Source organism: Chamaea fasciata, unplaced genomic scaffold (genome assembly GCF_029207755.1).
Source record: "Chamaea fasciata isolate MVZ Bird 193981 ecotype frontalis unplaced genomic scaffold, bChaFas1.0.hap1 SCAF_2, whole genome shotgun sequence".
NCBI lineage: Eukaryota > Metazoa > Chordata > Aves > Passeriformes > Sylviidae > Chamaea > Chamaea fasciata.
The window spans coordinates 59,868,842-59,881,775 of NW_027094087.1; the positions used below are offsets into that span (position 1 = coordinate 59,868,842).

The 12,934-nt window shown below is 36.2% G+C and overlaps 1 protein-coding gene across 1 annotated transcript in view; it reads right to left on the reverse strand.

Moving 5' to 3' along the window:
• The window catches only part of DIAPH3 (diaphanous related formin 3), a 208,593-nt gene that overhangs the window by 178,563 nt on the left and 17,096 nt on the right, over positions 1 to 12,934 (reverse strand). Inside the window, exons 3-5 of the mRNA XM_066176252.1 lie at positions 9,212 to 9,385; positions 5,622 to 5,726; positions 8 to 138 (exon numbers count right to left, since the gene is read on the reverse strand). Coding sequence (XP_066032349.1) covers positions 8 to 138; positions 5,622 to 5,726; positions 9,212 to 9,385 — 410 coding nt within the window. The remainder of the gene's footprint in view (positions 1 to 7; positions 139 to 5,621; positions 5,727 to 9,211; positions 9,386 to 12,934) is intronic.

Here is a 12,934-nt window from a genome sequence, read left to right on the forward strand (position 1 = left end):
ATGTTACCTGACAGGATTACTAGTCAAGGACACACGGAGAGATTCTAAGCAAGTGACTAGTCTTTCATCCGTTGACCCAGATTTTAAATCCTGAATAAATTCGTGGGGAGAAATCTTCCTACTGTTCTTGAGACTTCCCTGAAACACAGAAAATACATTTGTTTTTTATTTGGTGCATATAGAATTTAAATAGATTATTAATGGCTAAGCTTCATTTCTTTTCCTTGAAAAATACATAATGTAGACCTGTAAACCCGTAACTGATGCCTATCTACTATTTGCCAAATACTGACTAAATTTGGTCATTTTATGAATAAATTTATTATCAGCAGCCAAAAAAAATAGGCATCAAATGTAGAAATTTATACTCAGTGAAATAAAATTTTTGTATTGAACGGATTCTGCTTATGCATTGAAAACATCTTAATATTCAATATTCAACAGAAGAACAAACCAGTTATGAGGTCCTCTGAAGGGATCACAGGGCACATGTCCAGAAGGGTGACTGCAGTCACATAAGCACACAGAGCGAAGAACCAGCAGACCAGAACACTCAGAGTGTCACTGCACTAACTCCTGCTCTTGCAGAAGTAGACATTCTTGTAGACATCAAAAAATGAGAAGCCTAGTTCGCCTACCATCCATTTCACATGAAGGATAGATATATTTTCTATGGAAAATATCTAAATACAAAAAAGCAAGCATACCGTGGTGCATAAAACTTAGATTTGAGTTAATTCATTGCAAGACTCCTTTTTTTGAAAATAGAAGCACAACTGTCATGTTGCACAGAGACTTACTAAATAGTTCTTGATTAACTAGTGGCTTAAGTCAGTAATTGAAGAGAATTAGACTTGTAGTGCAATAATAACTTGAACTTATTCACTGTAAATAGTGAAGTAGTCTCATTATATTACTATAGATAGCTTCATATAGATGATGCTTTCTCCCTTTGTTAGATCCTAAGGAAATACCGAGAAGAAATCTTTTCTTCTATGAAGCAGAAGATGATTAAATAGTTTGTAGCAAAGAAATGATGTTAAAAGCTGGGAAGCATGGTTGACAGACCAGGCTGCTGAGCTGCCATCCAGGGGGACATCAACAGACAGGAAAAATGGACAGAGTAATTTCAGGAAGTTCCACAACAGAGAACTGTAAATATTGAACCTGAGGAGGAATAATCCAATGCACCAATGTGTGTTGGGGCTACCAGCTGGAATGTAGGCTTGTAGGTTGTGATGGATGGCAAGTCGACCACAGGTAAGTGCATCACCAGCTGGTTGAGGGAAATGACCCTTCCCTCAGCTCAGCAGTGGTGAGACATCTGGAGAATTCTGTCCAGTTCCTGACTCCCCCGCACAGAGACACGGACACATTGGAATGAGTCCAGAAAGGGCTGCGGACACAATTACAAGAGAATCTGTGGTACATAGAGAGGCTGGTAGAACTGAGATTGTCTAGCCCCAGGAAGAGAAGGCTCCGAGGAACCTTATCAGTGAAAGGACAAGAAGAATAAACAGAAATACAGGAAACAGGTTAAACATAAGATGAACTTCCCCCCCTCCTCCTTCTGTTTTCTAAAGCATGAGGCTTGTCAAGCACTGAAACAGGCAGCTCAGGCACACCGTGTAGTCTCCTCTATCAGAGACATTAAAATCAGAATCCATAAGAAGTTGGATACAACTATCTCCAGAGGTCTCTTCCAGTCTAATTCTATTCTGTGCCTCTGTGACAACAGAACACTGGGGGCTATAATAGTCTCCACTCCAACTATATTTCCTCAGACTTGACAACAGACAGTCCAGACACACAAAAAAAAAAAAAAAAAAAAAAAAAAAAAAAACAAACCCACAACCACCCCCCAAAACATAGCATCTCATATTTTGAAACACCAGGTGTAATACATGGAATGTCATTCCAAACATGCTTCTGAACTGATGGATATCCCAACTTGCTTAAGTATGAGGGTAACTTCTGACAACTATACTCCACAGAAAAAAAAATTAGATGAGATACACAGCAGAGGATGTGGGTTGAGGTGACAATCTGGAAGACAGATCTAGGAAACCCAGAGAAAAATTTAAAAAATCATTAACAATAAACATCCCCATAAACAAAAAGAAATTCAGTATTTTCAGTTTTCTTTCATGGATCTTTCCAGCTGGACTCCGCATAGATGAGATAACAGACTGACTAGAGACAAAATGACCAAACAAACTCCTAGCAGCCTTCATGGCAAAGTATTAAACTAAATGTTACAAGAGAGTTGGAAATTTCAAAAAGTCTCAGAAATTCTGCTGCCAGCTCCTGATGTGCATACACTACTTGATAAGCACTCCTTGAATGCCTAAGCATATGGTTTAATATCCTGTGTGGAGAATCTGTCATTTCCAGTCAATTCTCCCAGCAGTTCCTGCTGTAAAATTGACAAAACTGATGTAAGCAAAACACATTTAAGTTGTCAGTAAAATTGCTTTCTTTTGATGTACAGTCATACAGGACAGTCATATGGACAGGACATACAGTTGAAATGGTTAGAAGGTATTTTGGAAGGAATTTAATATAATCAATAGCAATGTGTGTCGTGCAAAGGTCACATGGGACAGGAGCCCAGCCAGACTGGAAGATTTCACTAGAATGACATTTCAGAAAGCCTCATGTGACCCATCTGAAAACAGTGTCACACTCAGTAGAGACACACATCAACATCCAGAGAGTTACCAGTCATCCCACTGCAGACTCAGTTCCCCACTGGAACATTACCCTATGCAAAAGAACCAGTAAACTGTAAATGTCTGTACAACAAACTACCACAGGGATAAGTACCACTTAGTTATGCCAAAGTTCTGCAACATAATAAGAATATGATACATCTGCCAGTGCTTAAATAAAATGAGAGCTGCATTTGGTACCAATTGTGAAACAGATTATATTAGCTGTACTTCAGCATGAGAAAAGCTGCTTAAGTTCAAAATGTTCAAGTTAACTGAGAAACAGGAAATATCTTGAGGCATCAGAACCTCCAGAAAATTGCTCAACTGAAGAACAACTTGTCTGTGAGCAGATGCAGCATGAAGTCAGCATTAATTAATCCAGTTAAAACATTACAAGGGTGCAATGTGAACAACAAAAGCAAAATCTTGAGAAGAAAATTCACTTTAAAAGCCCAGTTTATGTGTTTTGAACACATAAAACAGTAAAACCTCTGGTTGAATAACATGATAACAATGCTACTTTTATTTCCCCTTGAGTATTAACCCCATAACATGGAAAGTTATTGTCAAAACTTTTCTTTTCTACAAGCATTACTTTGCAAAGAGGTGTGCTTTGCGACTATTGGAGTTGTGCACTTCTAAGAAACAGAAACCCTGACACTGAGGTCAGTGGTAAAACTTTGGTTACAGTAGAGCCCACTTTGATCACCAGAGGCTGTTTCATTTTCATTGATTCATTAGAGATGTAGTCTCTATTCTTCATTTTAATAGTTCTTAAAATGATAACTGCTTTAAATGAAACATGCTCAGTACTCTGTATAACAGTTGAGAATGAGGATATCTTTCCCAAGGCAAAATGCCATCTCCTTGAACTTCAAGAAGTGTGAAAAGAAGTACAAACTATCCAAAGAAGTTACTGCAGTATCACTTATAGGAAAGGCCCAAGATGGGATTAGTTGCACACAACAGTCAGGAGCTGTGTGGCATTTCAACTCTTCCAAAACAGTATGACACTTTCACAGAGTCAAGGTTAAAAGTTACACTAAAAGTTAAATAAGTACTCTTGGGGTGGAGTGCACTATTCTCTCTAGAAGGCACTCAGTCCAACTAACTCAAGGAATTAAAGAGCATGGGGAACAAAGAGTTTTCAATGGCAAGGGAAGGAATTTCCCATCCCAATAGTTCCAGCACAAATCTGAAATCATCTGCAGCACTACTAGACCAAAGTATTGAATCTGTGCCTCACAGAAACAGCTTCTCCCAGTACACAACAGATGAATGTCACTCCAGTAAAGACACAACAGCAGGAAGAGAGTTCAGGAAAGACAAGTTTCCCTGCATGGATAGGTCTTTAGTCATGTCCCACCACAGAAAGGGGAACACATGGGCTAGCAGCAGAGAAAGGGAACAGAAAGGAGAAAATGCTGTTGGGGACTTTAGGAAAATGCACAAGACAACAGTGTGTGGGAACAAGTCACGGCCCTGGGGGAGGAAACAGACCTGTCCTCTTCAACAAAGTACTTTATACATCTGCTTTGGGGATAGTGCAAGAAGCTCCATTGCCAAAACAAGTGTGACAACATGCAAAGAAAAAAGGAAAATTGCAAATGGCACTCAGAAAGAAGGATCAATGAGACCTACTCTGTTAAATAGATTTCAGTCCTTTGCAAGTTTTAAGTGCCAAGAAGCAAAGACATGAAAACCTTCCTCTTGACAAATAGAGCCTTAACATCACCACCATCAGTATGCTATGATTCCAGCAGCAGAAGTGAATGTAGCAACTCTGCACAGCCAGCCATGTCCTATTATCACATTACTTTTTAGATCAAACAACTGAGGTCTTAAAATACATATGGAGGCTAGGGGTGCCATTGATATATAAACCCTCACACACTATTTTGTGTAGATAAATTTCAAAAATGTTGTAAGATTTAATAGTCTGAAGGTTCTTGATTTCCCAAGCACTATCTCTAAAAAATAAAAACAAACTAGACCTAATCTTCTGGTATTAAAGACCTGTTAAGCTGTAGAAAGACTAGTAGCTTTGATAAACTCATCTAATATAAAGTAATCTCCAGGCAGTTTGGTCCTGCACTAGGCATACTTACCTTCCTAAAAATGCTAAAGCATTACACTGATAATATGCATCATTTGAACTAGACAGCAAGATAAACATCACAGTTAAATTACTATATTTAATATTCTAATTTCTCAGTATTTAGTTATAATTACATACAGGCAATTTTTACTGATATCTCTAGTTACATGCAGCAGTGAGAGTCAAAGATTCAGATTCGAAGATTCAAATATGAATTCTAAAACAATCAGAAGGATTGAGGACAAGATTAGCTATGCAGCATTTAGCATGGGAGTCAGTTTCCACTCTGCAAAAACTAAGCAGTTTTTCTTATGCAAACTGCATCCTTAATTTGGCCCTTACATACACCTTGCACTGCTTTAGAACAACTAGTCATTATCTCTGTAGGTAAAAAATGGACAATAATTGATTTTGTGCACAACACTTTCATTATCAGCTATTATGTAGCATCAAACACGAATTCTATTTTAAGTCAGCCATGAAAACGGCTTATCAGTTGAGGAATTCTTTTTAAAAAATGCTAGAAAAGAAAAGGTTCACATCAGACTTTTGCAAGAAGTTTTTGCAGAATCTTTCCGTCTCTGTTCTTAGCCGTACCTTTACCAAAAAAGAAATTCTGGTTTCTGTATAGAAGACACATTTCAAGTACAAGTGACTATCTGCCACTGTATCTTGTAAAATAGTAAGATAGACACAAACATTTTTAAAGGGTACTCTGAGAAATAGAAGTTAGCAAAAGGAATGTAACATGCATGCATCACTTTTTCTGTCCAACAGGAAATAATGTAAGCTTTTAGTCATTTACTTACAGACTTGGAAGCAGAGCTAATATATTGCATCACCATTTCTTTTTTGGTATTAAAATCCTTTTCTCTCAATGGCATCTTCTTGTCTTCATTTAAATTCATATCTTCCTAGAATGGGATAGGTAAAAAAAGAAAAAATAATCTTAAATGCCACACAGCAACAGAATGATTTAAATATAAGAGACTGACTTAAATAAAATAAAGACACAAAGATATTAAGTAATACAACTTAAAGCTGTTACACAAACAACTTTTCATAAGATGTTAATCAAAACCATAAAAATCCTTGTCCATATTCCCAGACTGAAAGAAACCAAAAACAGTAAACTATGCTAGGATTAACAAGTGCATCACAACCATTTTTAGTACACTCTCTTCTTAGAAAAGATCTACAGTTTCACACACACATGAAACTAACTACAGAAAAGCATGATTTAATACTTCCCAAAACATTTATAAATGTACTCAAACTAGTATTTTACATATTTTTAATTTCAATTTTAATGTCTAATTTTAATTCATTCCATAATTCTCTTCCTGTATTCCCAAATGCTTCATCTTCCACAGCAGTATGTGGTTTGTGCTGAAACTAGTTCACAAATTAATAATCACCTCTGCAATTAGCTAGGCCCAAATTCTTAAACATTAAATCAAAACCTTCAGCTGTTATCAAAACCCCATCATAATTAATTCACCCCAACATAAATCCAGAGGTTATAAAGAGCAGAGAGAGAGACCTCCACTGAAAACCACGCAAGTGACACTTCTGAATGTCACCAGCATTTCTGACATAGGGAATACTACTGTTCCAGCCTAGAAATGCTCTGATCATTGTAATCAGTTGCACATCTGTGAGAAATGGCATTTCTCATCATGGCGTAGGTTAAAGAATAAAAGGGAAAAAAAAGGAAAAAAAGTTTTCAGGAGCAATTAACAATTTTGGCACACACATATAAAGCACATACAACATTACTATGTGCATAACCCAAGCTTAGCAAGAATTACTGCAGTTATTTTCAGCCGAGACTTGTGAGGTGAATCCCCAGCAGCTTTGGCAGGAGCAATGCTACAAAATCAGAGAGTAACCATCTTGATATCAAAGTTATTTCACCTAGTCAGAAATCAAAGACAAACAGCATAGACAATCCTTAGAATTTATACAACAACGAAACTTAAGTTTCCTTGTGTCTCAACAGCATTCATGCTGAAGAGAATGAAGCACAATTCCTAGAAACATTTACACTTTTGTATAAATCCAAGCTTTGATAGGTTATTGCAGAAAATGCTTGACCCTTGTCCTGGTTTCAGCTGGGATAGGGCTAATTTTTAACTTGAACTAAAAAAACACCTTTTCATGCTATCATGTAGCTGTTGCAAAGATCATCGGTCTATTTAAAGTATTTTTTTCAGACTTGCTCTTTCATGTTTTCCGAAAACTAGCTTCAATTAAAATAAAAGTATCAAACTTCTAAACACACAAAAAAAAGAACAATCCAAGAATTAAGAAACATGTTAACACAAACTGTATTCCACAAGCTTAGATATAACAGCAGGTTAATTTATGGGAAATATTCTGTCTGTGTGTGCAGGAAAAAGTAATTTGTTCTTGTTTTTAACAAATGAAACATCATTAAGACAATTTATACAGACTAGAGTGATACAAGCAGCAAAACAGATATTGCTTAGTTAATAAAATACTTCAACTCCATCCTTTATTTCTTAGATAATTGAAATATATTCAATAGGTTAAGCAATACCTCTTTGGAAAATAAGAATACATTATTTCACATGGATATTTTCCTAATAGCACTAAGAGAAATTAAAGGAGCTAAATTACAGTTAATTATTATTTTAACTATCTGGTTTTATGAACTCTTTCGTAATTTTTGCCTTGAAAAGCACACAAGATGCCACTGCATAAAATATTGGGAGAAGGAAGACCCCAAGTACAACGTAAGGCATTCAGTAAATCCTAAGAATTTAAAACCTTCTCTATTCAGTACTAATGCATTGAGTGTTTTTTTCTGTACAAAATTAGTTCTAAAAGACTGACTACAGCATTCAAACTGTTCACCAATCCAACCCCCCCAAATCACTTAATTTGATCAGAACAGCAAACTAGAGGCTACAATACATAATTGGCTATGAAATCTACTGTGACTAAACTAGCTTTATTCCAGCCCATTCAAATGTGGATAATCTGAAAAATCCTTTCTGTAATACATGTTATAGATAAAACAACACTGATAAAGTAGCTTAATACAAGTTTAAGTGCTTTGTTATTCAACAAAACTAGGAAATCATTCAAATTATCCACATGTCATCAGCATTTTAACACATTTTGCAAAGTAGTTTTAAAATTGGAATTAATTATTTAAGGATCCATGGATATAAGCATCTATATTTATCTAGACACACAGTAGTAGGTTTCTGAGGATTTATTGGAACTTTCCATTTATTTATGGCACAGTATAATGTCACAGACTATCCTATACTAGAATATCTGTAGGATGGTAGAGAAATACAATCTAAATGTAAGCAGTGTGTGGAAGGAGGCACACCTTCAAGTTTTATTCAAAAGAACTCTCCCATTTCCTAACATTTGAGCAACTAACAGTTACAGTGAAATTTTTAAGAGAAGCAAGACATTAAAGTATACCAAGAAAAACGAACCATTTGGCAATGAGTAAAACTACAAAAGTTGATAACACAGTTAATTATTCCTTTCCTTTACCATCTTAACCATGAAAACCCTGAATGTTATCCTTCAGTTACAGTTCCAAGCTTCTTACAAAATCTTCTTCAAAACTAAGCTATCATCACTGAGCACTAGGAAGTATAAATTCAACAAAGCTACTTCTCTCATAGCACATTTCATTTTCTCCACATACCAGTCCCTGGTAATCCCTTTGTATTTTAAGAGTGACTTGTTACTTGCTGTGAGGCAGAGAAAGAAATAATAATCTAGGCATCATTCTCCCTGCTAATGTTCTCTTGTGCTCTTCAGATTTCAGTCGTTCTTTTCTCACGGCCATTCTGTGTTTAGTTTCCAATTGCCCAAAATGTCATCATCACGACAAAAAGCTCAACCTATTGAGGTGCTACGAATGCCACATGATCTTTGTGACTGCTCTTTTGTAGTGCACTAACAATGACAGCTAAGGAAAGAAGCAAATTTGCAGACAAATGCTGCTTTGGAGGCAAGTCTCTCTTTTTGTGCAAGAGTGACACAGCATATAAATTCAGAACTAAATGTGGCTGTGACATTTGAAGGCATAAAATCTCTTTGTAAAAGTTTCAGATCATCTTGAAAGGAAGAAGGATCCCCAATTTCTAGTTCCTCCTCAAAATGTGTTGTATAATCGCACTTCTAATTTCTGTTTTAAATGTACTTGGACCAAAAATTTGCAAAAATAATTCAAATACTTTATTTCCTGAAAAACACTCCAGGAAACACACAATTACAACTCGCAACAACTATAATATTAATAATTCAGGTAAATATTAGAATACATGCACAGAAGAAAACATGTTCCACTTACCACTTAGCCATGTTGTCATTCTTTAAGTAAAAGCAAGTGTAAGACTCTTACCATCATTTTTTCAAACAGTGCTATGATTTCTCTTTCAGACAGTGGTTTTTGAGCAAAATCCTCTGGGTCCATGGGTGTGGATGACCATTCTGTAGAATGCGACTGCTTCATATGTGGCAGAGGAGGTCTTTCTTTTTTACTTCTTGGAATTCTTATACTGGCAAATCTATCCAACTGAAAACACAAAAGGTATAACATATCACATACTGCTTCCAATCTGTGTAACCCTAATTAAGATGGGTGTTCTTGGAAGTCAAACATCCTTGTTTGTCTGTGGTAGCTTACCTGATATTTAACTGCCTTATTCTAAAGGCTTTTCCTAAAGATACATATGATGGTCAGTTGCCTAGCACTGGAGTTAACCGACCAGAGTCCCATTACATTAGAAAGAAATCATGCAGAACATCAGAATTTTACAGAAAGTTTGGAGGAATAGAAATCTACAAAACCAATTTATGAAGAATTCTTTCCAAATGTTGCGTGTAGATAGAATATGAGAAAGCAGGCTTATTTACCAAAAGCATAGTTTTAAAGTGGTTTTAGTTACTTAGAAACAGCTGTACTCCTAACACAGCCACAGAATATATAGACAAGCAAAGAAACTACTTTTCATTAAAAGACAAATAAGCATAACTAAGACACAGTTCTATTTATTTTCTATTTCTGTTTCTTTCTGCATCATGTAACACAAAATTTTGTGCCTTTGTTCCAATTATTTAGAAATTCATTTTGGAGAAAGCATTGACTCCTCTATTAAAGTTACGTAGAGTACGTTTATGATTTCATGAATGATCCGTATGACTAATCCCCAGCATACACCAATCGCTCAGGCTTTATTAACCCTTTCAAGAGCAAAAAATCTTCCTTAGAAAAGTGGTTTTGGTTGTGGGATTTTTAACTGGATATTAAATATTTATCAACTTTTTGATCAAGACTTACTTAGTGAAACTTTACACATTTTCAGTGCTAGAGCCTGTGTGTTTTAAGGTACATGGGCAAGGACCAACAGAAGCCAAAAGCAGCTGACACATAATGAGATGTACTACATCATCATCATCTTTGTAGCACCCTTTTGAACAGATATGAACAGCAACATTACACTTGTCAACACAAAAGAAAGTTACGGAAACATTTGATGCATAAGAGATTTTGGACAAGATTTCAACCATATCAAGAATTCTGTCTTGGAATGCTATGCAAAAATATTCTGAGTCTTCAATATATCTTTAAGATAAGTATCTTGAGACAAGTACATCAGTTACCAAACTAAATGGCAAGTAAAATTATTATAGCATCTGTGGAATTAAGATCAGAGAGAGCAAAGAAAATCAGTAGGAAAAATTGGGTACAAGTGTTCCACTCTACTCAGAGGAAGAATTGACTATCAGACATCCATGAAGAGAGGTTTAGAAGAAAAATATAAAGACTTTAATTGTTCCTGTTCAAAATTGAAAAGAAACAGTTTTTGGAACATAGAAATAGATTGTAAGCTACTCACAGATGGTTGTAGAACATGCAAAAGCAGAAAATTATTATAGCATAAATATAAAAGAGCCCAGCATGGATGATGGGGCCCTTCTGTGTCACATCAAACCAGCAGGCAATGAGGAAGAGCATACTCTACAGAAATAATTACATAGGCAAGACCCAGGAAGACAAAGAATGCAACAAAAGCAAAAGGGAGGGTAACATCACTGGAAGTGAAGTAGTAGTCACCAGTGGCAAAAACCATCTTACATCTTGACTAAAAAGCAATTTCCTTTCCTGCTTTTAAAATCAGAAGTCTATGGTAAGCATGGGGGGATGAAGATAGACTTCAAACTGAAGGGACTAGACTGGAAATGTAAAAACAAATCCTATTATGAGACTTTTCTTTTCAAGCCATGTCTTTCACAGAGCACTGATGAAAGGCAGCATGCCTGCTCCAAAGAATGAGTTAGCCAGTAGCTTCTCCATGCCCCCACATCTTCACTATGAAGTGCATAACCTAAGACACAAGTCATTGTGTTTGTGATGGTTCACAGGCAGACTTGAAACAGGTGTAGAGGGAAGACATTTGGCTTATTTCAGGCCATGAATCGGTGAACAGAGAACAAATTAGGTTTAAGACAGATGTGTGCTGAATTCCTTTTCCAATATCTCCAGAAAAATCTCAGTCCTTTCTTTACAGTCTGTGCTTCCCAAGTGTCTCCTCTTCCTTCTCCTCCTCCACAGATCAACAGCAACAGTGGTTCTGGCCAGGCATAACCACCATTAAATACCCCATGCAGTCCCAGAGGTCCACTAGAAACATACAGCCCTTATTCAGGGAGACGAGCCTATTCCTCCTTGAAAAGAGATATTTAATTTGTCCCCATTTTTAGTTTCTGTTTTGGTTCTAAGCTTCTCTCAAATGTATAGTAGATGTTTTGCATCATTAACATTATGCTGTAATGTTTGTATTCCCCATATTTACCAAATCCTATACCACTCATCCTAGAGGAGGAAAGCACATATTAGAATATATTTGATCAGGCAGAACATGTAAGACAAATTGAGATAATAGGATCATACGCACATTTAAACATGTGTCAAACTAATTACTTTCAATAATTTAAAACAATGTAGCCTAAAAAGAAGATTCCTATATATTAATAAAAGGGAATTCACAACAAGACTTGCACAGCAGTACAGTGTGGATATTCTACATATACTTCCCTTTTGAATTATACATTGATAGTGCTTCAGAAAAGTTAATACCTCTCAGTATTCCATACAGGCAAATAATTTCATGGTCCACAGAAAGCACTATCCAGAAAGAATAGAAATTTCATTGCTTGGGTATAATGAAATCTACCACTGATGCTGCTGGCGATCCAAGTGCATAGAGGAGGAAAAGGAAGAGGAAAAAAAAAAAAAAAAAAGTTCAATAAAGTTCAATAATCTTCCATGTTACACCAAAACATTTTAAATCAGGCTAACCAACAGGCTACAGCTAAGCTCAGCTTTGATACAAAGTTTCCCTACAGTTTAAAGCAGGTTTGACCTTGTATTTTTATTTTTTGGTATTTATTTTACCAATGGATACATATAGATGCATACAGGAACAGTGCTCTGGGACAGTAAGAATAATATCTGTATGAGCCAAAATCAAGCAACCATCAAGGATGAATGGCAAAGTTTTATTGGCTTATTTCACAGGCTGACTATTATTCTTTGAGAGACGATGATAAAAGAAAGTGATTCTATGCCCACAGCATGGCCCTGAAAAATCAAAGTTACACAGAGACCCACAATACAAACTTTCTGGTTATTCACACTATCTAGTCAGGCCCCTAGAAAGTAAACCTATTTGTGCTCTCATTTTGATCTTAGTGATGACTTCTAATACCATTCTCTGTAAGAACATATATTGAATAATGAAGCAATCAATGGATTAGTTACTGCTAGACTAATTGTTGGCACTACAGCCTGTCAAGACATCACCTACTAACAGAGCTGCTATGCATGCAGGAATGAAAGGTGTTAATTCACTGCCACCCTGCCTTCCTCATCTCCCCCTTAATTAACACATTAAATCACCTATTCCTATATTAAGAAATTCCTCGAAAATTAAATACATGCATGTATAAAAACACATTCATTATCACTGTAAGTGATGGCCTTGTAACAGCACTGAAAATGGCCCTTGTGATGGCTCTGCTACTTCATCCTCTCCACCCTCTCCAACCTCCTTGTTCTCTT